The sequence below is a fragment of the Lynx rufus genome, unplaced genomic scaffold (genome assembly GCF_022079265.1).
Source record: "Lynx rufus isolate CCGP_SWC_20201006 ecotype Redwood Valley unplaced genomic scaffold, mLynRuf1.p SCAF_16, whole genome shotgun sequence".
In the NCBI taxonomy this organism is placed as follows: domain Eukaryota; kingdom Metazoa; phylum Chordata; class Mammalia; order Carnivora; family Felidae; genus Lynx; species Lynx rufus.
In genome coordinates, this window is record NW_025814830.1 from 52,979,614 (window position 1) to 53,006,917 (window position 27,304).

The 27,304-nt window shown below is 50.0% G+C and overlaps 1 protein-coding gene across 1 annotated transcript in view; it reads left to right on the top strand.

Moving 5' to 3' along the window:
- The window catches only part of CDH13 (cadherin 13), a 1,019,316-nt gene that overhangs the window by 915,327 nt on the left and 76,685 nt on the right, over nt 1–27,304 (top strand). The window contains exons 10-11 of the mRNA XM_047077419.1: nt 13,398–13,580; nt 20,281–20,534. Of these exons, the coding sequence (XP_046933375.1) occupies nt 13,398–13,580; nt 20,281–20,534 (437 nt within the window). The remainder of the gene's footprint in view (nt 1–13,397; nt 13,581–20,280; nt 20,535–27,304) is intronic.

Consider the following 27,304-nt stretch of genomic DNA (forward strand, 5'->3'; position numbering starts at 1 on the left):
AGTGAGAGGCGGGCAAGTGTCGGGAAGAATGGAAAGCAAGAACTACCTTTCTTCTTTTAGAAGAGGGATTATCAGTTGCTAATTCAAAAATTGTAGAGTAATGAAAACTACATCAATAATTTTCATAATAATTATAGTCTTCCATCTTACCCTTGAATGTTTTCCTGGCAACGTCTGGTTCAGTTACTCCAGAAAATGTTACTGTGCTATTTCAGTGTTTTCCTCGGAGACTTCAGTCTAGAGCCAGTTTGATGATCAATCTTATCCTGGGGGATCTGTGGGCTGCCAATTCCAGGCAGATGTTTGTAGGGAGGCCCTGGCCTGGTTGGGCTAGATCAGTGATTCTCAGCCAGGGAGGAATTTTCTGTGTGTGTCTCTCACTCTCGCTCTCTTTCTCTCTCTCTCTCTCTCTCTCTCTCTCTCTCTCTCTCTCTCTCTCTCTCACACACACACACACACACACACACACACACACGTGTGCCCCCTGGGACTTTTGGCTGTGTCTGAAGACATTTTTGATGTTTGCACCCTGGGCATTGCGGGCATCGAGTGGGTAGAGGCCAGAGAAACTGCTGAACACCTTAACCGCACACAGGGCAGTCCCACCCAACAAATCATGATCCAACCCATAAGTCAATAGTGCTGAGGTTGAGAAACCGTACGGTAGTTTGCAAATACAATTAGGAAATAAAAAGTGTTGGTCAGGACACTGCTGATTATGCGACACCAACTCTAAGTAGTTTATGTAACGAGGGAACTTCATATCGACGGAAGTGATGCTTAGCAGGACTAGGCTACTGTAACCAAAAAAACTCCGAAAGAGGCAAGTTAATTTCTTTGGTCACGTTCCTTACAGTGATGTGCACTGTAGCAAACCTCATTTCTTTGTTCATGTTGTCTGTGTTCATTATAACAAGGTGCATACAGTGCTTCTATGTCAGGCATGCATCTAGACATTCATAAATATTCTCACTTAATCATCATAGGAATCCCATGAGGGTAGATACCCTTATTTTCGTTTTGCAGATGAGAAAATCAAGACCCACAAAGGTTGTTTCTCGGCCAAAGCCACAGATGATAGAGCTTCATGGGGCATTAAACATAAGCAACTTTCCTCGTTTGTCTTTATCAACGTGAGAGAATGCCATGGGGGCACCCTTATCCCCGCACGGACTCCTGTTGTCTCCCCACTGGTAACAGAGCCCAGAAAGGACAGAGAATGATTTTCCTCATCCTCCCTCTCTCGTCGGGCCTGATTCCCAAGGGAATGATTCCCATCCGTCTCTTCTCCCCGTGGGACTCAGCTGATGTCCTCAGAAACTCCATGAGCCACCTCTGGAAAGAAATGTGTGGATGTCCCGATGGGAATTACAATTGGGCCCATGGGGTCTATTTGAAGCACGAGTCAATGGTGCAGACACAGATGAAGGCCTGCCGAGCAGTTTCTTCTGACTAAGACATTTGGGATTTAAATATAAATTAGAAGCTGTAAGTCAATTCCATGTATGAATTTGTACAAATCCCTTGTAATGAAAGCAGAAGGTTTCCCTTGTCCTTATTTGTACTGAGGTGTTAGCATCAGGAGCCTAACCAAGTGTGTCGATTTTCCCACAGCTCGGGAGATTAAAGATGTACTTTTCTGGGTTAGAACCGGCTGCGTGCAGGGAGGAGGGCTGGCTCTCCATGAACTCTGGGGGGGGGGGGGTCTGTCTCGTTTCCGCATTAACCTGAGCAGTACCCCGTGCAAGCTGGGAAGGGGGAGGCCGCTCTCAGTGTGTTGGCCAAAGGTTTTGAACGAGATAAGGCTCTCCTACATATTTCTCCCTCCCCAACCCTCGTGCCATTCAAAGAGGGAAGCCCGAGTCTCAAGTATTGCCTTCCCTCCCGTGGGACCCGGGGGCCGTGGGTCCGGGAAGCCAGGAAGCGGTACGAAGCCCCGTGTGTTTGAAAGGCGTTGGGCAGGTGCTGAATGCTTGCGGATGAACGACTTCAATCCACGCCACCTTCAACATGGAGTGGCTGCACGTCCCAGGACGTCCACTGCTGTGTCTACGCAGGAGAAAGAAAACATGAATCCACGCCAGAGCCTGTCCATGAGCGTTCATAGCCGCATCGTTCACAATAGCCCCAAAGTGGAAATAACCCGCCTGTTGGTCAATGGATGAAGGGATGTACAAAATGGGGTCCATCCATCCACAGCAGTCATCCGTAAAAGGAACAGAGTGCTGGTACCTGCAGGAACGCGCATGGGCCTGGAAAACACTGCACTCAGTGAAACAAGTCAGACACACATGTTGTGTGATTCCGTTTGTATGAAGTGTAATAGGAACTCCATGCAGACAGAAAACACAGTCACGGCTGTTCGGGGCTAGCCGGTGGGAGGAATGGGGTAGCTGCCAACGGGTACCCGATTTCTGTTCGAGGCGATGAAAACCAGGACCTCCAGGAGCTGGCCCTGTGATTTCACTGGCTAATGATTTCCACTGCTCTGCTTAGCAGCCCCTGTGACCCCCTGAGCATAGAACTGAGGGTTCTCAAGTTTCCCCACCAAGTGTGGCTCCCCCAAAGGAGTCTTCGCCGGTGAGGACCCGACATGCCCTAGACGGGATCACAAAGCTCTTTCTAAGGCCTGAGCCCAACACCAGGAGGGGACCTTAGAGTCTCTCAAGCAGTTGTGTTCCTCCCTCCCTGCTCTTCAGAATCATCTGGGGAAGTTTTGAGGAATACACACGTCTCGGCCCCACCCAAGAAAAACCTGTGCATGTGGGACCCCAGATCGTCAACAGGTTTTCAAGGTTTGCAAGTGATTCTGATGTGCAGTCAGCGTTGAGCACCCACGGCTTGGGGTGGGTGGGGGGGCGGCTGGGTGGCTCAGTTGGTTGAGCGTCCGACTTCGGCTCAGGTCATGATCTCACGGTCTGTGAGTTCGAGCCCCGCGTCGGGCTCTGTGCTGACAGCTCAGAGCCTGGAGCCTGCTTTGAATTCTATGTGTCCCTCTCTCTCTGCCCCTCCCCCACTCATACTCCGTCTCTCTCTCTCCTTCAAAAATAAATAAACATTAGAAAAAATTAAAAAAAAAAAAAAAGAACCCACGGCTTGGAGTGCCTGGGCGACTCAGTCGGCTCAACGTCCAACTCTTCATTTCTGCTCAGGTAGCGATCTCGTGGTTCATGGGATCGAGCCCCACATCGGGCTCCACACTGACAGTGCGGAGCCTGCTTGAGATTTTCTCTTTCTCTCTCTGCCCCTCACCCACCCACACTCTCTCTCTCTCTCTCTCTCTCTCTCTCAAAATAAGTAAACAAACATTTTTTTTAACTTTAAAAAAGAGAGAAACAACCTACCACACTAGTCTGACACCTACGTCTCAGATAAGCAAGCAGGGACTCAGAGAAGTTACAGGATTGATGAGTTCGAGGTAAATCTCAACTTGCCCCACATCAGTGAAATTCCCACAGCTATAAATCTGCAGGATTGCACGAGCCAAGCTCCAAACTCTGGAACAGACCACGCTCTCGCTCCTAAAAAAGTCATTCTTCATCCAGATTTAAATGTTTGTGGTCAGACGCATATCTCTACAGAAAATCTCTTTGCTTCTCAACATGAAGCTATTTCCAATTCTCCGATCAGATGTACAGATGCATTTTGCTTTCTCTTACATTTTTTACAGGGAGCAGTTCAAGTGAGGGAGACGTACTTTAATCACGTGGAATATTGTCTGCACTGGGCGTTCAGAGACTGAGGGATGCAGGCAAATTTGCTCCTTGGGTTTTATGTTTCTCTCTTTATCTAATGTAGTGTTTATTTCAGCGGTTCCCTAAGGCAGGGATTTTCAGACTTCTGTTTTATCAGCAAATTTTTTTTTTTCTTTTGAGGCACAATCTTGGGCAGGAACTCTCATACACCCAACAGACAAACCATAATTAACAGATTCCTTAACTCTCTATTGTTTGGGGGGAAACACCTGAAACGTTGCCGGGACTCCCGCACCGTCTCTCAAACGGTCTTGGTTCCCAGGAACACGATTTGACAACCACCGCTCAAGTCCATTGTGTTCGTGTCAGTCTTCGGTGGCGATGTGTTTTCCTTTTGTTTCCTGGAGGAAAAGGCGTGTTTTGTTATTTGGGCTTCTTCTGTGTGTGTACTTGGCAGATTAGAGGAGGCAAGGACATGAGGGGAAGAATACAGTCTTTAGCAGGTGCGCTGCTGGGCCCCCCGAGAGCCCGGCCTAGCCAGCCATCGTCCTCAGAGATCATTTCCTCAGCACCTCCTCAGAGTAAATGAACCCACACAGGGGAGTGTGCACCGAGAGCACGCAGTGAATATGGTTTCCGTCTCTTGCCCGTTGGCCCATCCCCCTGCACCTGTACATCCAGAAAGCTGGGAGACACTTGGTCTCTCCTCTTGGTAGAAGGGGAACCACGGTTGGCAGCCCTCCAGGTGCAAAGCTCTCCTGCCAGCCCAGGGCTTCTCTGGGTGGGTCGCACCAACTAGGGGGCTGTGTATACGCCCCCCCTCCCCCGCCCCAGATCAAGAGCCACATGGCCTGGGAGGCCACTGAATCTTAGAGAGTGCTCTTTGCTCGAGAGCAGGCTTCTTTGGTGTTAAAGTGTTGTTCTTTACTACCATTGAGCTATTCGCCTTTGTTCACCTGCTTGAAACACGTAGCTCAGGAAACTCTGGTAACACACGGAGCAGTTTACCAGGCCCCTTTATGACCGTCCTTCACCAGGCCTGGTTGGCTCCCGCTCTTTCCACAACAGAGATAACATGCAAATGCTTTTATCAAAGTATCCGGCACCAAAGAAAACCAGTAATTATCAGAAGAAATTAATGTTCGCCGGATCAAGAAAGGACTTTGATTATGTTTTCCGAAAAAGAGCCTTTATCTTTTAGAGACACACAATGAAGTATTTACAGATACAACGATATATCTGGGATTCGCTCCAGATAACACAGGAATGGGGAGACGTGGGTGCATAAAGGAAGCACAGTGGGACACAAGGTGACAGTCTCTGAAGCCTGATGATGTGCACACGGGGCTCTTTATTCTGGCTGCTTTTATAAATGTTTGAAATTCTCCATAGCAAGGTGAAAAAAAAAAAAAAACAACTGAGGAGACACCTGTGGATCCCAGATCTTCACCAAAAAGTCCACATCTTCCCGCTGAGAATGGCAGACATCCACCACCAGCCTTGGTTTCCCGGGGCTCCATTAGTTGCAAAAAGCAGACACCCTCTCAAGGTGGCTGGTGAAGATGTGGCTGTTGACAGGCCCAGAAGCTTCCAGGCGACAAGACGTGCAGGGAACCCCGGGGCATGGGGGCAGGGCTGGGAAACCAGCCAGAGACCAAGGATGCCTCCCAATCTGTCTTTTGTCTTTTGAGTACCCTGGGAACTCTCCATTTTTCTTGCAGTGTGTCCATTCTTTTACTTCTCTATGCATCTGTTCATAGCTGTCCGAGTGACAGAGGAAAGGGCCACCTCGTGCTCAACTACTCAGAAACGTAGGATTTAAGGACCCTTTATTTGTGATTATAGCCCCTATTTCTCTGAGTTCAGGTTCTTAGAGAAACACCTGATTGCTCACAAAGCAGGCAATTACCTGTGAGTGGTTACCTGTGGTCGACAGTGAGTCTGGTGCCACATCTGGGCCCAGTCCGCTCTGGTCAAGGAAGCTGGGGTCCCATGACACAAAAGGCACCCTAGAACACTCTTTGCAGCAGGGGCTGAGATCTTCTTTAAGGATCCTCAGAAAAGGAAGGCTGATATCCACCATTTAGAATTCTGTCGTTTCTGCCATTTGAACTATAATTTAGTGTCACCCGCCTTTTTCTCAGTGAGACTGGAGAAGACGTGGTCCCCGTTCTCATCGCGAGACCCTCAAACACGTGCACCCTGGCATCTTCTCCCCTTAGGTTTTTACTCCACAGACAAAAACGACCCCAACATTCAATGTCTAATTATGGTGCTCTCACTTTATGGAAGGTCTGCCATTTGGGGAGTCAGAGACATGATCCTCACTTTCCAGAAGCTGACAGTTGGGAGGGGCATGCCCCAAGCTGTCTCTGCTTGAGAGGACAGGTAGGCTTTGCTTACCATTGCTGGACACCCGAGCCCTGGCATCTGGGGGCTCAGTTGGTTGAGTGTCCAACCCTTGATTTCAGCTCAGGTCAGGATCTCACAGTTTGTGGACTTCATGGGATCAAGCCCCACGTCAGGCTCTGTACCAGCAGCACGGGGCCTGCTTGGGATTCTCTCTCTCTCTCCCTCTCTCTCTCTGCCCCTCCCCTGCTCACTCTCTCTCTCTCTCTTAAATAAATAAACTTTAAAAAAAAGGAGTGGGGGAGAGAAAGGGGTATTTAGAGATTACAGAATTTTAACCAGATAGAGACAAGAGTCAAAGAGGCTTGCCAATGTCTGAAGCCATTATGGTCTGGTGGTTTCCCGAATATTCTTCTCCCATCTTGGTTCTACAGTCATTTGGGGGCCTGTCTATGCATGTTCTATTAGGACATGGCTAAGAAAAGATTCAGTAGGTGGTGTTGTCTTATGGGCTAGCTGATGGTTTCTAGCCAAAGACCTTCAGAGTCCCTTGTGGGCCTCTGTTGTTAATCAATTCTTAGACATAAAGGCTTCTAATGAGGGGCGCCTGGTTAGAGCGTTAAGCGTCAGCCAGTTAAGCGTCCAACTTCAGCTGAGGTCATGATCTCACAGGTCAGAGTTTGAGCCCCACATCAAGCTCTGTGCTGACAGCTCAGAGCTTGGAGCCTGTTTCAGATTCTGTGTCTCCCTCTCTCTTTTTCTGACCCTCCCCCACTCACACTGTCTCTCTCTCCCTCTCTCTCTCTCAAATAAATAAACATTTAAAAAAAAATTTTAATATAGAAGAACTTTATTTAGAACTCTGTATGCTTATTAGAATTTTTATTTAAATAATATAGGTTCTTGTTTATATGTTCTTTTTAAATATTAGATATGTTTTATTATGTGAACTTCACACACATAATTACATTTTATATTTTTGTACTTTATATATTTTAAATATTTACATATTATATCACATATGTATAAAGTGCACATAAGCATTAGCCATAAGCTGAATTAAAATGTCCTCCTATGGGGGCTCCTGGGTGACTCAGTCAAGTAAGCGTCCGACTTCAGCTCAGGTCGTGGTCTCACGGTTTGTGAGTTCGAGCCCCGTGTCAGGCTCTGTGCTGACAGCTCGGAGTCTGGAGCCCGTTTCAGATTCTGCAACTCCCTCTCTCTCTGCCCCTCCCCCTTGGGATCATGCTCTATCTCTCTTTGTCTCTCAAAAAATAAACATTAAAAAAAATTTTTTTTTAACGTCCTCCTATGTTTCCTTCTAAAACTTCTATTATTTTACCTTTCACATTTTGTGTATGATGTGAGGTAGGGATGGATAGTCATGTTTTCTCCACATGGATATCCAATATCCAATGGTCCAGCACCATTATTGAAATGGCCATTAGCTGGAAACTAAATCATGTCCAAACATGAAAGCATGAATAACTGACCACACATGCAGGCTTGGATATATGACAGTGGAGAAATGGTAGAAAACAAAATGTCTGGAGATGTCACTGGTGAGCAAAACATATAAAGGGGGTGACTGGGAGGGAATGTGTCAATTTACTGAGCTGTAAGCCCCCCAGGGGAGAGAAGAGTGTCCCTTTCATTTACTGCTCTATTTCCTGTACCTGGTGACACTTCAGGAATATTTACTAGATAGATAGATAGATAGATAGATAGATAGATAGATATTTACCAAGTAAATATTTTACTAAATAAATATTTCTTGCATTTTTCCATCCTGGGGTGAATCCTAATCCTAGGTAGAAGGAAACCAGATACGTAATACAGCTATACATTCTAATACAGCTATAGGCTAACATCATTTGCCTTGGCAATAAAGGGTCTGTTGTTAGAGCAAACCAGGGATACGCAAGTATGTAAATGTCAAACGCTCCTAACTGAAAGGAGAGCTTTTCCACACCAATGCAGGGAAAGAAGATATCAACATAGATTATCCATTAAAAGCCAGACCCTGATAAGAACAGAGTCACAGGGGTTTAAACCATATTCTCCAATTTATTAGTAAGAATTTCATAGGATACAAAACAAAATCCCAAATCATCCCATCCTCACTAACAAATTCTGATTCCTTACTCCATGCCAGGCAATGTGCCAAGATTCTTAAATATATTGTCTTATTTCTAGCAATCACAGTTTCTACCCATTAGGCTATTAGCAAGAAATTAGATTTTTCCAATGAGTTCTATTCTCTATGTAAATATAGACTCATAAAATTGTTTGCAAGTTAAATTTCTGATGATCTCTCCCTCACACTGTTAACCTCCCAGTAGAAATTTAAGTTTATCAAATTTTCTGGGATCTTAGCCGTTAATTTCCCAAATCCAGCACCCAAGTGACGACATCTCGACTTTTCAAGCTCACCATCCATGAAACGTCATGGTTGACAGTTCGTGAACCTGGACTCCAATCGTCAGGCAGGCAAGCTCACAGATGTCCAGTCCCTTAAAGTCATGCCCTGTCACCTCTTCCCCACCTGTGGCTTTCTACTCTGCTCATTATTATTTCCATCTTTGGGTTAACCTTAATCTAAAACCAGCTACTTGCTCTATGAGGAAGAGCATTTATTCTTCATGTAAAATAAAACAGAAGGCTCTCTTCCCCCTGGTGATGGATGACCTTTGTGGAAAGTCCAGGCATTCTCCTCCTAAACGTCCATCACAAAACTCCCCACATGTCATCAAAGAAAGCAGAATGAAATACTCAGTTCCGAATAGAAGGGAGAGAGCTAATGAGCCTCACTATGTCCCAAGCCAGTCACCCGCATTGATTGCGTAAAAATACATTTTGCATCTGGTATTTGATTTGCCACACAGTTTAACAGAAAAGTGACTTTATCTATTTTTTTTCCAATTAGGGGAAGTAATGTTACAATCAATAATTCCTCCTGCTCTGGTGTGCTAAATTAATGTCTGTCTGTCTGTTTTTAAATCGCAAAGTGAGCATTGCTATAGAAATATAAAATGGTACTATTTCATTTTAATCTATTTAATTTTCCATCTTGAATTATATAATGGGGTTAAAACATTGAATAGAATTAATAGAATGAGTATTTAATTAAGCAATAATGAGTTTCTAAATGGATGCTCAAGGAAACTGACTTTGTAGTTTATGCAAGAATCAGATAATGGTCTTAACAAAGACTGTAATAATTGTGTTGAATGTTTTCTATATTTAAAGATTTTTTTTTCTGAATTCTCTCAAGGGTGGATTTAAACACAGTCCAGTTCCTTGACTAGACTCGGCTTGGCTTTCATGGTAAATTCCAGTGCCTTTCCTTGGCCCCCAAAGCCTTGCATAATCTGAATCTGTCCTTCTCTGAAGTCCAGTGGGAAACAGTTCTCCCAGCCTCCCCCCCCTCCCCCCCCCCCCCCCCCCCCCGCTCCAGACACACCCACCTTCCCTCCCTTCTGCAAATGCGCATGCTCCCCCCTGCCCTCCTGCTGTTCCAGATGCCAGGGCCACTCTCTCTCCTTTCACCCTACTAACTCCTCCTCTGCTTTCAGTTCTCAGGGAATCCCTCCCTAATGACCCTCCACAGACTGGGTCAGGTACCCACTCCCTCTCACCAGCCCCCTTTCAAGCTACAGGCTCAGTGTTACTTTTTTTCCTAATATTGAACATAGGTTTATTACCAGACATATACCATGTCTGTTTTATTTTGTAGTGTATGCCTAGAATTTAAGACTATATCATGCCTGGCATACAGAAGCCATTTGCCAAATATCTGTTGGCTGGATGTCTGTCTGGAAGAGCAATAGATGGCCAAATGGATAGAGAATGATGGACAAATGGATGGGTGGGTGGGTGGGTGGATGGATGGATGGATGGATGGATGGATTGGTGGGTGGATGGATGGATTGGTGGGTGGATGGATGGATGGATTGGTGGGTGGGTGGATGGATGGATGGATGGATGGATGGGTAAGTGGATGGGTGGATGGATGGATGGATGGATGGATGGATGGATGGATGGATTGGTGGGTGGATGGGTGGATGGATGGATGGATTGGCGGGTGGATGGATGGGTAAATGGATGGGTGGATGGATAGATGGATAGATGGATAAATGGAGGGATGGAGAATGGATGGGTAGATGATGGATGGATGGAAGGAAGATAAATGGATGGATACATGGATGGAGGATGGATGGAGAATAGATGGAAAATGATGGGTGGATGATAGAGGGGTGGATGGATGGTAGGTAAATGTAGCTGTGGACATATTGCTAAACCTAAGGATATATTAGGGCTACAGTACACACTGTGAGAATTCCTGTAATAATACCACCTTATTCCATTTGGAGACATTGGCTCTCACACTAAAAGGGTGTTTTATGCCATCCCCTATGGTATGTGCTCCAGACATTAAAAAAGAAGTGTCATGGGGGAAATCTGCACAGGTTTTTCCCACTTAGACATGGCCTAAATATCAATTTTAAGATCCATCCGTCCATCCATCAGATCTTCATGCATCCAGTACTGTGCTATGTACTGGGGATCAGGGCTGAGTCATCCAACAGTTACTATCGACACGGCATCCTCAAATCATAAGGAAAAAAGAACTTTCAGAGTCAAAGAAAATTTTGGTTTTTTCCCTCACATAAAAAAAAAAAAAATTTAAGCCCACGAAAATCTATTATGGCGGGAGGGACCAACGAAGGTGAAAGTACCTAAGATCGACAAAAGTTGTGATGCCGCCATGCTAGAGATGTCCTGGAGAACAAAAGAGATCGGTCCATCCCTACCCTTCTGGAACATCAAGCAAGTAGCAGAATCAAGCATCAGTCACCAAGCCAGTCCCTCTTACGGCTCCTGGCTAGCCACATCTCTCATATTTCCTCTGCCCTCGCCTTTGATGCCTATATTTAAGACCTACTGCCTATATTTAAGACCACCGATTCATTCAACAAATGCTTACTGTGTCCCCTCTCTGTACCTGGCATCATGTGAGGGGTCGGGGGAGATCTGTGAACAAGGCAGACCACATAGGGCCTCCAGCCCCCTCAAATCGTGATCTGTCCTAGGTGTTCATCTCAGCAACGTGAAAACCTCATCTGCTTTGAGAAAGCAGCTTCTCACCTCTGTGCTGGATGTAGCAGCATTTCTACAGGATGGATGGTTCCCGGCATCCTCTGGTCTCAGCACTCCGTGTGCCTGCATAATTGCCCACCTGGGGTCCTAAGGTGCCAGTGTCAGAAAAGACACAAGGACAGGTTATGAGCTGAGGTCTGATGTGATCAGTAGGGACAGAGAACCGGTCATCGGGCTCTGGACCCCAGCAGGGGTGAAGGACGGACCTAAGTGATGCGGGTCTTGAGTAATAGAACTTGTTAAAAGCAGCGTTTACAGGAATCCAGGAGACGCGGACTTGACCTTTGGTTCACTGAATGACTCTGGGCTTCCCTTGCTTCTCTGTGCCTATTTCTTCACCCATATCTGAACGTTCTTGACCTTGGACTCTATAATGCTTCTCTCAACCCAAATTGCATACTAAAATTATCTGGACACGGGCACCTGGGTGGCTCGGTCGGTTAAGCATCTGCCTCTTGGTTTTAGCTCAGGTCATGATCTCATGATTCATGAGTTCAAGCCCCACAGCAGGTTATGTACTGACAGCATGGAGCCTGCTTGGGATTCTCTCTCTCTCTGTGTCTCTCTTTCTCTCTTTCTCCCTCTGTCTAAGTAGATAAATAAACTTAAAAAAAAAAAAATAAAGAATGATCTGGACAGGTTAAGAAAGTACAGAATCTCAGACTTTACCCCAAACCCACTGAATTGGAATAGAGCCTGGTTAGTTAAAAACAAAACAAAACAAAACAAAACAAAATGCCCCTGAAAAGATTCTAATGTGCAAACAGAGCTGAAAACCATCTATCTAGGCTTACGCTTAGGAATTCCATGATTTTTGTGAGAAGGAGGGAAAGATAGAAGGAAGAGCCTCCTTAGACAAGAATCAGGTCAACTTCCTTGTCTCCCGGAGCCGTATCCATGTGACAGCGTCTTCCAGACCTCCCTGCTCTGGCCACTTTCCATCCTGCCATCATGTTCCAAGAATTTCCCAGCATCCCTTTCAGAGAAAAGGAAACAACCCACCCGGGTTTGCTGAGGTGTGGTAGACAAATTAGTTCCCGTCCCCGCCCCATCCCCCCCAAGGCATCAAGATTAAGGCTTATGATTAATGATTTGCAAGTCAATTAATCAGCCACCGCTTCTGAAACCTCATCTCTCCAATTACTTTTCTCTGAACACAAGGGCTTTCTGACACTGTCTCACTGTCTCTAGATTCACTTGGCTACTAATTGAAATTCCAAGATATTTCTTCTTGTTGTCAGCTTATTGGTATTACTTGTCTGTAAAATATTTGCAAACAGATTACTATTCACGTGTAGTGTGTCAGAGGTAAGCACCAAAACAATACTTTATGCTTCCAGCTCGAAGGAATGTGCTAATGATAGCTCGTGAAATTCTCTATCTCTGGGAAAGCTGATTTTTCATTTATTGATTTATTTCCACCACACCTACTTGCAACAAGTATGTGAGATGTATTACAATAAAAACACAGGTACAACAAGGCTTCAAACAATTGATTTATAAGTTTCCGTAGAAAACATTTTGTTTTGTTTTGTTTAAGTCATGGGGAAAGAGTGGGACTTTCTTCCTTCGAGGAGATGGTGCGGTCGAGCAGAGGCTGTGGAGTCCGACACGGGCGGGGGGGGTTGGCTCCAGTTCCAGTCCCTCCACACGCCAGGGAGACACACACTGGCTCCCCGGTTACCTTGGTTACCTTGTGGTTTGGGGTAGATGACGCTGCAAGAGCAAAGGCAGACAGAATTGCATAAAGGCTCAACCTCCATAGACGTCTGTCTCTCCTTCAACAACAGCTCCCAGGACGGTGTTCTTCTCCTTGTGGGGACTCAGGACCCACGCTCCTCCCCCCGTAGCCGTACCCTGCCCTGGGGTCCTGTGGTTGCCTGGGTTCCGATAGAGGGCAGGAGAGAGGCACAGAGAAGAGACCGCTGCCCCCAGCTGGCAAGCATCACATCTGGCCACATCCAGTAGGGGAGAAGGCAGTCTCCTGGCCTCACCTAAGTACAAGGAAGGCAGAGGGAGGGAGCGGACCATCTGCCAACACAGCACAGCTCCGTGACCTGCCTGCATTATTGTTTACTGTGAAATGAGGTGATGCGGGTAACGTACCCACTACCGGGCCCACGGTACGAGCCCCGCAAAGGGTCTTTGCTGTTCTTTCCAAAGATTGACAGTAACCATCTGCTCTGTTTGCAGTTTCAAGCCACCGTCGAGGAAGGAGCCGTGGGGGTTATCGTCAACCTGACAGTGGAAGACAAGGACGACCCCACCACGGGCGCATGGAGGGCTGTCTACACCATCATCAACGGAAACCCTGGGCAGAGCTTCGAAATCCACACCAATCCTCAGACCAACGAGGGCATGCTGTCCGTCGTCAAAGTAAGGGCGCTTCCGGGCTCCTCCCTCCACCAGGCAGAGGGCCTCCCTGCTGGGGAAGGTCAAGGAGAAGTCAGCCCTGCTCTCCTCCTTTTGGAATTGAAAACAGAAAAAGGGGCTCACAGCTTAAGGGTGAACTTGTATCCTCACAGCCACGAAACCAAGCTGTTTTATGGGTTCTAGGAAACTCAAACTTACGTGTAACCTTCAAAAAAATCCCACATTTAATTTTTAAATGAGATTCTCCACACATCTGATTGTGAATTATCAAAGATATGCAAAAATGGGATATGTGAAGGTTTTTTAAAGATCTGTGATCAAAACTGTGGATCATTACAGGACGCCTGAGTGGCTCGGTTGGTCGAGCGTCCGACCCTTGATTTTGGCTCAGGTCATGATCCCAGGGTCGTGGGATGGAGCCCCGTGCTGAGTGTGGAGCCTGCTTAGAATTCTCTCTCTCTCCCTCTGCCCCTCTCCCTTGTTGGCACATGTGCTCTCTCTCTCTCTCTCTAAAAAAAAAGAGAGAGAGAGAGATCATTACATTTCTTCTTGGTCTTTCCTTAGCACAATCTCAGTTATTCACTTAAAAACAGGAGATAAAGGGCGACAGACCCTTAGCACCTGTGCAAGTGTCCTGGGGCTGCTTTAACAAATGGCCACAAACTTGGTGATATAGGGCAACACACACTCACATTCTCTTACAGTTCTGGTGGCCAGAGCACTAAAATCAGTTTCACGAGGCTGAAGTTGGCAGGACTGGTTTCTAGTAACACAGGCACGGGCGGAGTTGTTAGGAGATCCTGGCTCTGCCCTCCCAGTGCACCCACCCCTGCACTTTCACAAGTCGTGAAAGTCACAAACTAACGCAGCCTCTGCCTGTCCTCTGCGGCTAGCCTGGGTCTATACAAGCCGTCGGACAATTTTCCAAACCTGCGGCTGGAAAACAGCATTTGGGTGAATATGCATCCCCATCATAAATCCTGGAACAGCACAGTCGTCCCCGTTCTGTTTGCTGCAGCTTGAGGGACAGAAAATCCAAGAGAACCAGAGTCACGAAGGCGCGTCCTCCCCTCCCCACCTTCCCACACGGGCCCTCACTGCTGAGTCTGAAACGTTAGCACGCAGAAGCTAGTCCCGACCCAGGTTCCTGGGCCCACACCACACCTGCTGGGTCACCATGTGAGGGAGGGAGGTGTTCACCGAGCCCGGCCTCGCGGATGACCACTGCGGAGGACGAGTTTCCACCTGCAGATTCCGCGACACCTGGGGTTCCCTCTGGGCCTCAGTTTGACCAGTGAGTGGACTTCCTTTGCTTCAGAATTGGGATGGAGACTCCGCCTCCCTCCGGCTGCCTGCCACGTGAATTCCTCCAAAGGGCCTTGGACTCTCTCTGCTTCTCAGTCCACCAAGGTCAAAGCCCCCGGGCAGCTTTCTGCAGGCAGGCCTGGCCTTGTTCCCGCCAGTGCAGGAGTTAAAAATGCCTTCAGGTCAAGTACTGAAATACCAGGCTGATAGTGGCTTAAATACTAAAGAGAATTTAATGATTTCCATAACTAGACGAAGGTAGGCCAATCTAGGATTGACTGGCAGTTCAGGGTGTCAGAGAGCCATCAGGGGGCACAGCAGATACCTCTGGCTTTTTCCTCATGGTCATAAAATGGCTGCCAAAGTTCCAGGTAGCACATCTTCCCGCTGCTGTGTTCTAAGGCTGAAAGCAAGGAGGCAGCCAGGCAAGAAAGAGAGAGAGAGAGAGAGAGAGAGAGAGAACTCTCAAGTGCCCCCCACCGCCTGCCACCGCCTTCAGGGAAGAAAATATCTTTTCCACTGGTTTCCCAGGCAACTTCCCATGATGTTTCATTGCCCAGATAACATATGCCCACCCTCAGCTGCAGGGAAGGCTCTGCAATCTAAATCTGGCCTTTGGGGCTTCTGCAGGAAGAGATGGGGAGGGGAGCACCGGGGAGGGGGTGGGGGGTGGTCTTTGGGCAACCAGCCATGAGCAGTCCCGCCCTAACAAGTTGGCAGTCCACATACGGAGGAACCAGCAGAAATTTCAGGACTGTGTGGTTCCCAGGGGAATCCTACCTCCCTGCAGGACCAAATCCTAACAGTTCCAGAAAGCAAGAACCTGTCTCCTTCGTAAAAGCTTCTGGTCAGGAATGCTCTTAGCTGCTTTGTAAACCTATTCCAAAACTGTCAGAGAGTTACCCTTTCGGCTGAATATAATCCACCCTGTATTTTAAGCCTGTTTTCTCTTTTGTCCTCAGAGGGGAAGGAAACATCCAGAAAGCCTTGATCCCCAAAGCGATAATAGGCTTAAAAGTCACTGTAAGATCACTTCCAAATCCTCCCTCTATCAGACGACAAACCCCAGGTTCTTTACCTCCCCCCACCCCCCATCCCCCCCACCCCCCCGCCGTGTGGGATGGCTTTTCCAGCCTTTAAACCCCGCAGGACACTGGTCCACACCCACTCTTGACCCTCAATGAAATATTAATTGAATCGAATCTCTGTAACTTTATTGGAAGTGTTTTCAATTTCCTCCCATCCCTGACACAGAGACCCTGCACCAGACAAATCACATTAATGAGGTCACATGCCCGAGACAAAGGAGGGTTTCTTACTCCAGCGTGACCCAGGGCAGGGTACGAGAGCAGAGACCCACGTTTTGCCAGCTCCCCAGCGGCCTGGCCCGGGGAACGCGCAAATGGAATCCCTACCGCCTAATTCCGCACAGGGCAGGTGGGGTGAGCGAGCGAGGGCACTGCCCTGCAGAAAGGCAGCATGCGACTCACTGCCCCTCTGCCCTGCCTCCGTGGCACTGTTCCCGTCTCCACCCCTCGAAGGCCAGTGTTCTGCCCAGGGCATGTCGGCCTGGGGACGTACTTGGAGACGGGCTGGCGAGCAGGGCCTCCCATCTTTTTCTTCGTGGCCATCTTACCAGCTTCTTCTTATCCTGGCGGCTCCAGACCAAGGTCTGTGGGAAACGCACCGCAGCTCCCTAGCCTCTCCCAGGGTCCCTTGCTCCAGTGCTTACCAGGCCAAGATTCCGGGAAGGGCAGGAACAAGCGTGCAGCAGCCCACGGGCCAGACCTGGACCTGCACCCCTCTGTACTGGGGAGCGAAGGTGTCCCTTGCACACCTATGAAGCTGCGTTCCATCCCAGTGTGAATAAATCGGCCCAGAGTGGAGCAGAGGACCAGGTCCCCGTCAGCATCACACTTGGTACAGACAGCGGTTTATTATTGGCTCCGATTTTCTCGTCAGGCTTCCGGGGCCAAAACATCCCTCCGTGCCACTCATGTGCTGTGTGACTTTAACTGAGTTATTCAACCTCTCTGAGCCTGTTCCCTCATCTACAAAATGGGAATAAAAACACCCACTATCACGAGGTAAAGTGAGGCTTGGGTGAGGTGATGCACACAGGGCACTCCAGGCACAGGCAGGTGCACAGTAAGGGATAAATAATGTCACGGCAAATAGGGACGCGTGGGGGTAAAGATCAAATATGTATATTATGGGGGTCAGAGGGCTCTAGGTGCCCCACTGTTATGGGTCAAATTATGCCCCCAAAGAAGAGCTATTTTGAAGTCCTAATCCTCAGACCCTGTGAAGGTGGCCTTCTCTGGAAGCAGTCACTGCAGATGTGATTAGCGAAGATGAGGTCATGGTCGAGTGGGGGGGAGGTGGGGTGCCCTAGGCCAGCATGACCGTGTTCCTGTAAGAAGTCGGCCGTGTGAGGGCAGATACACCCAGGGGAGAATGCCGTGCGATAGCAGAGGCAGAGAAGGGAGCGGCACAGGGACAAGGCAGGCTCCCCTAGAGCTTTCTGAGCGGGCACGACCCTGCTCGCATTGGACTCTGCACTCCTGGTCTCCAGGACTGGGAGACAGTGGATTTCTGTTGTCTTAAGCCACCCAGTCCTTTGGTACGGCCGCCCTGGGAAACTGAGGCACCCACCAGACTCGCTTACGAGGTCGCAGCTGCCACTCCAGAGCCTCGAGTGCTGGCAGATGACCGTCCGAGCCTCTGCTGCCCAGCAGAACTGCCCTTACCAAAAGGGGAGCCCCCCAGCCAGGAAGGTTAGGCCCTGCCAGCTGGAGAGAGCCTGCCGCCTGGGCCTGCTCTCAGGGGCAGGGGGGTGCAAAAGACCAGCCCCTGCCTTGAGATGGGGCTGACCTACTGGTGCAGTGAAAGTGCCAGGACCCCCGTGGCACTGGGCTGGAGCTGGGCTCCAGCGGGGACCACGTCCTGGCTCGTTCCCTCTCTTCTGAGAAGGCACGCCAGTCCATCATACTCAGAACCCCTGCCTCAGGCTCTGCTTCCAGACTCAGCTGGAGTCTCGGGGAACCCAAATAGAGATATCACACACACACACACACACACACACATCTCTGACAGAAACATACATGCACGTCTAACATAAATACATCGAACATGTAAATCCATGTGTATACATGGTTAATGCTAAAGGCGCCCATATACTTATCCAACATGAATACACACACATAGAGAAACACACACTCCAGCCGTACCGTTCAAAGGCCGTGCGTAAATAATCCAGGCCACCTCCACTCGAGATTCCGATCTTCCCTCCTACCTGGTCTGCCCCACTCCATCCTGCTGCAGGTGGCTCGGGGGGCCCTCAAACCCAGGCCCAGATTCTGCTGTGAGGAGCCCTCCGAAGCTAACAAACCAAAGAAACCCCAGCCTGGTGACATTTTCATCGTGGTGGAAAATCCCGTCGGGCTAGATTTCGGATTTCACACATGCCCGTGTGCTAGTTAACTTGACCTCCAGAAGCAAGCTGTGTTGCGAGGAGCCAGAGCTGGTGTGAGAGAAGCCCTCTGGCCCTGAGGTGCACCCCCCTCGGTCTGCCCCGCACTGGGGTGGGGGAAGGAGGCTCCCGGAGACAGAGCTCCTCCCGTCAGCCCTGCTCAGAGCGCCGAGTGCAGGGTGGTCCCGACCCAGCGCGCCAAAGTCTTCCCCCTCTTCGGTGTCCTACTTGGGATGAATGACTGTGTTCCCAGCTTGGCGATCCCCTGGCCCCTGTTGGAAATGGACTTCCCTGAGGTTGCGTATTTAGCACGTCACGCGGGATGGACAGAAGTTAGAAAGGGACGGAGCGGTGAAGTATTCTTGTGTTACCCGGATGGGACCAAATAACGACTGAGTGGCTCCTAGGTGCCAAGAGCTTTGTATCTGTTAACTCGGAAGGTCCCCCTGGGAGTTGTTACAGGTGGGGAGGGGGGGTAGGGGTCCCGGGGGGGTGGTGGTCCCGTCCCGATACAATCAGGAAGCACTCCTGCGTCGGCACGTCAGCATTTCCTCTGCGTGTGCGTGTGCGCGCCCGTGTGCGCGTGCGTGCACTTCTGCGCGTGTGGGGAGCGCTGTGTGCGTGTTGGCTGCGATCGTTGCGGAAGGTTACCACAAGTCAGTCCACCTCACCCAGCGGGTTTCAATCCCAGCTCTCGCCCCTGTCCCCCACTTCCCGTGGCCCTTACAACCTGGGAGGTCATTTGCTTCCTTCTAGTCGAGTGTGAATCAACTCCGTGCACCTGCTTTGGTCCTGTCCTCACAGCAGGAGTATGCATATGTCACGGGTCTGAGGAGTTGGCTACTCATTCTCCCACGAAACATTAGGGAAATAACTTGAAATAAATAACGTGCCCTCATCAGACCTGAACGTCTCCCCACGCACCCCCAGGGACAGGAAATGTCACTCCTACATCATCTAGTGGTTTGGGAAGGGAGTGGCCAAGTGACTGTCATCTGGCACGTTCTGTGATGGGCAGGACCACCTTATGAATAGTGTCTACAGTGGGGCTTCTTTGACATGATCTGATTTCCTCTGCACAGCAGCTGGGAGAGGCAGGTACTATGAGACCCCTTGGCAAAAGCACCTCGGTGGACCCCATCTCAGTGACCCTGGGGCCAGAACAGTCCACCATCATGTTGGACGGTCCCTGGCATGGCCGTGTGTCTGGTCATCACTGCCTCCACCCAGTATGTGGCCACCGAGCCCCCAAGTCATGGTGACAATTGAAAATCCCCCCCACACACATATTTCCAAATGCCCTCAGGTGGGGAAGGGCCCAGAGGCTTAACCCCACGTGTTTCCAATCCTCTCCAGCCCTTTTCCCTACGAGACGCCCTCCCGGGAAGCGTGCCTGTGCCAGAGAGCTGTAGAGACCCCAGCCTCAGACCTTGCGGCGAGTGAGAGGGAAACGGTGCAAATGGGACTTGGGGACTTTTCCATTCTATCTCCCATGGTAACAGAGGCAGGGCTGCCCCGAAGCTGGCAAAGCTTAGGCTTGAGTCGTTCATGCCCCCAACCCCCTCCGAGTGGCGGCGTCTTGTGGCTACAGGTCACAGGTAGGAAGCCTTTTAGTGTCAGCGTGGCCAGGGCGTCGCCTAAAGAGATCGCAACGGGGGACCCCAGGTCTCTGGGGCTCACGTAATGTGTTGTCATTTATTTCTTCATCTAAAAAAAAAAAAAAACACCTTCCATCCCGATTTTTGTATCTGTGTGCTTCGTATTCCTTTTCTTAAGGGGGACCCCAAATTGCATGAAGGTTGGCCCACAAATCCTGGACCCATCCCTAAAATCCACCCCGGCCCGTGGGATGTCAGAGTGCTTGGTGCAAAGGCGCCTGCCCTTGTAGCAGATTCACATGCTCAGCCTCCTCCCCCTGCTTTCCAGCCTCTGGACTACGAGATCTCCGCCTTTCACACCCTGCTGATCAAAGTGGAAAACGAGGACCCGCTGGTACCCGACGTCTCCTATGGCCCCAGCTCCACGGCCACCGTCCACATCACTGTCCTGGATGTCAACGAGGGTCCGGTTTTCTACCCGGACCCCATGATGGTGACCAGGCAGGAGAACATCTCTGTGGGCAGCGTGCTCCTGACCGTGAATGCCACGGACCCAGATTCCCTGCAACATCAAACCATCAGGTGGGTGAGCGGCTCCCTAACCGGAGGGCGGAGGCAGGCAGGAGTTGCGTTTCTTTTCCGGATGCAGGCCTGGCTGTCCGGAGCAAACTAGCCTTACGGTAAATTTGTTGGTGATCTGGGCGAGTGGGAGGCACAGGGCACACGCTGAAGAGCTCCTGGCCGATCGCGTCAGGACCAGGCTGACTCTCCAGGGATGCTGCCTCCACACCTGATGCCGGGGAGGAGGGTGGCCTCCGGGCAGTGTTCCCAAATGGCCAGAGCGGTCTGCCAGTGCCAAGCACAGGCTCCAAAAAAAAGAAAAAGGAGCCACCACGTCTGGCCCCCCCTGCATCTCAGACACTCGACCCATCGTCTCGCCACCATGACTTCGGAAGTCAGCACTGGCTGACTCCACACACAGATAAGGGTATTGCGAATTCAGAGAGATTCAGTACCTAGCCCGAGGCTGCCCAGCCTAGTAGCAGAGGAATCAGACTAGAAACGGGACGGTCTGCAAAGTCCGTGCTCTCTGCTCAGTGCCGTGGCCTCGGAAGCGTCAGAGCGGGGGGACCAGACATTGCCGGCACTTAGAAAGGGAACGTTGGGGTTAGGTTTCCGACAGATAAATGGCAGGCCAAACAAACAACAACAAAAAATCGTCTCCAAAATTTCCGTCTTCGTTTCTTGAGCTCTGTCCGGTGCTTAGAAAGAAGGTGTTGTCGTGACAAGATTTAATTAAATGATCGTTACTTAGGGTGCTAGGCTTGACCGGCTGCTCTCGTTGGTACCGTGTTTCGCGGCAAGCTGAAATCGACATGCAGGTCCAAACGCCCGCTCGTCTCCGCACAAGAAAGGTATTAATCTTCCTTTTCCAAAATCTAATCTTCTTCTCGTAGGAGGAACGGATAATCAAGTATTAGATGCACTTCTAATAAACACGTGTCGTATTTTCCTGATTTGAAACACCTGGAAACGTGTCCCGGTCTCCACACAGCCACTTTACCGCGGATCGAGCTGGCAGACGAGCGGCTCACATTAGTTTCCAATCCCAAAAGGGGATTTATTTTCACAACAAAACTTTCTGAAATACCAGATGAACTAGATAAAGGTGCGAACTGTACCAAATCCTATAATAACGTGACTCTGAAATGGCCCTCTTTTTTCTCTCTCTTTCTCCTTTTCCTGCTGGGTACCTGGCAGAGGAAAGATGCAATTTGAATATCAAAGAGAAAGCTTTCCTTAAGTCCTTAGGTGGGGAAACGGGCAAATGTACAAATTTAGGATGTCTTTAGGGAAGCTTTCCTGTCACTATGTATTTCTACAGCAGGAGCAGAAGAGGGGACTCTGGGTGGGGGAGAGAGCGAACTTCCACAGGCTTGGTGTTCCTGAACCCAGGGCTCTGCCCTTGCTGCGTGACTTGGGATGTTGCCAGTCTTGAAAGTGGTAACTTGGTGGGGTTGGGGGGACAGATGCGGTGACAGACAGAGAGCTGGGTCTGTCCAGGTTCTTTGTTTGAGACCAGCTCTGGCTGACTTAGGCAAAAGGAGGAATCTGCTGGTGGAGGGCTTATTGAACATGTTTAGAACGAGGTCCGAGGGGCACCTGGGTGGCTCAGTCGTTAAGCATCCTACCTCGGCTCAGGTCATGATCTCGCGGTTCGTGGGTTCGAGCCCCACCACGGGGCTCTGTGCGGAACAGCTTGGAGCCTGGCACCTGCTTCGGATTCTGTGTCTCCCTCTCTCTCTGCCCCTCCCCCGCTAGTACTCTGTCTCTGTCTCTGTCTCAAAAATAAATAAACATTAAAAAAAAAAAAAAAAAAAAAACAGGCCCGAGATAGCACAGGAACTCGGGCATTGCAGAGTCTCTAGGGGATGGGAAATGATGGGTTGGCACAGCCTGACCTCACAGGGAGAATGAACTACCTTCCGCCATTTCCCACGGCCTGCACCCCTCACCCGCAGGGGCTCACATGCCAGGGGGCAGGGGGATGTTGCCTGAGCTGCAGTCAGGAGCCTCCCGACTCAGGGCGCCTGACGGTCCACGGAGATGATGCTCTCAGATGCGGGCGGCTGACGGGGAGGGAGGAAGGAGGTCCCATCCTGTGGATGGAACGTGGAACTAGGAAGGTGGGCCAGACCCCAGAGAGCAGGTCCAGCAGATTGAGGGAGGGACGGATTTCTGGTCTGCAGAGGGAGGGGGTACTGGCAAGAGCCAAGCCCCTGAGACGTATCAAGACCAGGGTACGAGCCACTGGAACAGGGTACAGGCGTCCCCCGTTCTACCACGGGCGGGACGTCAGTGGAGAAAGCCGTGTGTTGATCACTGGAGGGGAGGCTCGAGGGAAAACGCACAAGTTTGGAACGCTCTGAAGAGCTTCGTGTTTGTACCGTCGGTCACTACAGATACGACCCATGTCATGAGCTGCCAGGACCGTCCTCAGAGTGGCCTAGCCCAAGGTGGCCTCAATTGATGGGGACGTGGGGACTCAGCATGAGAATGCAGGTGCTCAGAGCATGTCCTTTTTGCATCTTTTGACTCTGCTGTCCCCCGCGGTCGGCCACATCCTCAGCCACGTCTGTAGGGAGACGAGCAATGCCGGTCCTCGGCCCCAGCGGCATGCTTCCCAATCGAAAGTTCGAGCCCAGGGCCAGGCTTGGGTCTCACAGAGCCCAGTTGGACACACGGCCCATCTCTGAGCCCCACAGAACAGCAGGGGGGTAGAGTGTCCCCACCGTGGGCCCCAGGTCCCATCACGAGCACCAAAGGAGTTCAGGGGGCTCTTCCCAGGAGATGAGAACGGATGCTGTGTCATCAGGACCCACAGAGTCACTGTGACCAAGTCCAACTTTGAGTCCCCTCAGGAAATACCACTGAGGTGTCCCTCTGTGGCTGGTTTGCCTAAGAGTTCTGGCATTTACAAATTGAGCTGAGCAGTGTCCGGAGAAACCCCTCTTCCAGCCTTGAAGCAAAGTAAATGTGTGTGTGTGTGTGTGTGTCTGTCTGTCTCACACACTTCTCTCTCTGGCCAGACTCCTCACACACATCCCTTCCTGCTGGGGCCACACGGTGGCCCAGAAGTGCCCCCCGTTTCTCAGCCTGGCACTGACCGGGCCCCCCTGCTGCTGGTTCTGAGCTCATCCAAGGCACAGACAGCCGTGTCACTGACAGGTCGAGCCATTGTCACAGGAACCTTTTGGGAGAGGAGGTCTGTTAATTACTTGCCGCCCTTGATCCGACACACTGAGAAGCGCTGTCCCTGAGGGGCTGTGTGTGCAGGGGGTGAGGAGGGCGGCAGGGCGGGGCCAGCCAGGCTGGGACCCAGGTCTCTGACGACCCGCGCTTGGCTGCCCAAAATTCTCCAAAAGGCGACCTTGTGAGCGGTCCTGTTATTGTTGTCTTAGTGATGCTTTGGGGAGCAGGCATGGAAAGAGGGAGGGAACCCTTCATCTCAAGGAGCGCTCTGAGTTCAGATGACAGAGGTACCATAAGATGCTGTCCCAGCCGTCCTGCCCCGGAGGGTGTCCATCCCGTCAGAACCACTGCCTTGAGTTCTGCCACCCTGCAGGTCGTGGCAGTGCCCCTGTCTGTGTGTGTGACTCTGTGTGTGTCCGTGTAGCTTTCTCTCTGTGTCCCTCTCTGTTTGTGCCTGCCTCCCTTGGTATATCCTTTGCTCTGTCTGTCCCTTCCTCGTCTCCCTCTCTGTGTCTCTGCCTCCCTCTCCCTGGCACCCACCCCATCACTGCCTCTCTGTCTCTCTCATCCGCTCCCTGCTGGCTGGTGTTCTGCCCCATCCCCTTCCTCCCCGCTCTCCTCCTCCCCCTCCTCCCTCCCCCTCCTCCTCCTTTCTCTGCCTCTCCCCGCCACCACTTGGTGAATCTCTATCAATATTGCATTCCCAGATGCTCTGTGACCCCACCCCAAAAACCCTACTTTCGTCTCAAGTGACTCACCAGGCACTGGGAGCCTTGACAGGCACGTGGCCTCTTCCCTGAGGGCAGGCTCCCTCGCCCTCAAAGCAGGACACCTCCTCCCCACCCCCAGCCCCCACAGAACTTAGGAACTTCTAACTAATTCCCGTCCTGGCTGGCATCCAGTCTCCCATGATGCAAGGCGTGTCTCGTCTCGGCCCCACGTTGGCAATGCTGGCCCCCCGCTAGGGACTCTTTCATCACACCAGGGAACAGTAAAGTCTGTGAAAGGCACCTTGATCTCTGAGAAGCCTGCAACGCTAAAGACAGGAGGTGTCCAGGCATCAGAGTGAATACTCTCACTAAAAAGCCCGAGCTATTAAGACTGGTTAAAAAGCCCGTCGCATTGCACTCTTAGCCAAATCAAAATGGACATCAGTGGGCTGGTGACAGATGAAATTCTTCTTTTTAATGACTTGTATCTTCTTATCCTTATTATAAAGTTAAGATAGTTCATGGAGAAGACTTTTGAAAAGGCAGTTGAGAATAAGGAAGATGATAAAGAATCCGTAATAGCTCCTATAATACCCTCTTAACAACTTGGGTATAGCTCCCTCAGTCACGTGTGAGGGGGCTTCCACTTTTATTACCGGAATTGGCTCTCATCACCCGTCCTGTTCTGGAACCTTCTGTGCCTCCTTCCCAGTATATGGCGAAGAGCTTTTCCATGTCAAGACACAGCCATTATTATTAATTGCTTGATAGTATTGTCTTATTCTATTACATGGATGTTCTCATTTATTCATTCATCTCCTTGTTACTGGATATTTAGAGTGTTTCCAGTTGCATGCAATCATTTTTCTAAAAAGGTCAGTGGCCATGCTTATAGCTAAATTGTCTAATGCATCATCAATTTCCTGAAGAATTTTTCGAAAGCTCTTCGAGCCAAAGGATGCGTATTGTTAATGCCTTTTGTCATCTAAAAAGTTACTTGTTTTTTATACCGAAATTTATATTGTCCCTTATGATTTGAATCGATGTCATGATTAGAAAGCTCCTCTGCTCCCAGGTCGTGTCGATACTGATGTGTTCTGAAACAGAGCCCCTCTCTCCCCACCACCCCGGCCCCCTCCAGACAATGCTCCTGCCTTCTGGGGGGACCCTGTCTCCACGTCCGTGAGACAGGAGCCAGACATTTCTCCGTGACATTTTGGGGTCTCTAATGAGGAGCAGGCTTGTGCAACGGAAACCATTGGCTAATTACTGTCAGAAGGAGCAGCTCAATGATGATTATGCTAATACGGGAATGACTGCCCGACGTTCTCCAGCAGCGACGTGAATAGCAGGGACTAACCCTGGCATCCTGTCTGTTGATTTCGCTGCTCTGGGGACGCAACCAGCAGCCCAATCCTCTCGAAGGGCTTGAGAGGACTTATTTCACTGTGTTGCATAATCAAGGGATTTCTGCTGAGGCGACCAAGTAGCAATTCCAATTCTGAACGTCTTTCAGACAGAGCTCATCCTGTCCAGGGGCTGCAGTAAACCACTCTGCAGCAGGGACTTTGGCCTACACACTGAATATATGAGATGTGTGTGGAGGAGAAATGTTGTCCCCACCGATGTGAAATGACCTATCACTGCTCAACATGTGTTTGGAAAGGATCATTCATCCAGGGAGCCCTGTGAGGGTGTGTTGAGCGGCACCGTATCTGTGAGGATTAAGTCTCACTGAAGACAATAGGAAAATTCAAAATGACAGTGGCTCAGAGAAGATAGAAGTCTATTTTCTCTTTCTCACCTAAGTCCAGAGTAGCCATGGCAGTGTGCAGGGTGTGGATGGCAGTTCCTCAAAGGTGTCAGGGGCCCAGGATCCTTCCTGCTCACCATTCGGCCATCTCCAGGGTGGCGTCCCCTTCCTCGTGGACTGTGAGGGTTGCTAGTGCACCAGCTTTCGCATCTGCATTCCAGGCAGTGAGATGGGAGAAAGGGAAAGAAGGGAGTCTCCTGTCTTTGAAGGAGATTTCCTGGAAGTCAGCCCCATTTCTGTTTAAATCTCAATGGCCAAGATTAGTCACGTGACCACACCTAAGTGCAGGGGACACGAGGACATGGGGTCATTTAGCTGGAAAGAACCCAGCTTTGGAGACTGGGATTCTTTAGGAAAGAAGAAAAGAAGCGTGGACAGCATGAGGTAACTGACATTTCTACCGCGAGAATCTTTGAATATTGAAACTTTCTACATAATAAAAAAAAAAACCACAGGATAAACTGAATTATTTTTTAATTTCTTTTGTAATGTTTACTTTTGAGAGAGTGACAGAGCCTGAGTGGGGGAGGAGTCGAGAGGGAGGGAGACACAGAACCCGAAGCAGGCTCCGGGCTCTGAGCTGTCAGCACAGAACCCACCGTGGGGCTCCAACTCACGAACCATGAGATCGTGACCTGAGCTGAAGTCGGACGCTTAACCCACTGAGCTACCCAGGCGCCCTCAGGGTAAACTTTAAAAGTTATCACGTGCCACGATACTAGATTTTTACACAATCGACATAATAGATAAGCGTGTTGTGAAAAACAACTGTTTGATAAAAGCACAAGGATTAAAGCTAGTCTTTCCTTCGTTCGTTTGTTCATTCACTGAGTTTGCTTACCGGTATTCATTAAGAGCCCAGTGGGGCCCTGACGCTGCTAGCTGTCATGTGTTCACTCGTGCAAGAAACGGTCTCTGCCTACAGCCTCTGGGGAACTTGCAGTCGTGAGAGCAAGAGCATGTCCTCCCTGGGAAAGAAGGAAGGGGGCAGGAGGGCAAGGAAGGCAGAAGATCAATGGTTTCCTGGGGAAGCAAGAACCAGCAGTCCCTAGCTGGGGAGAAAGAGCTTCCGAGCA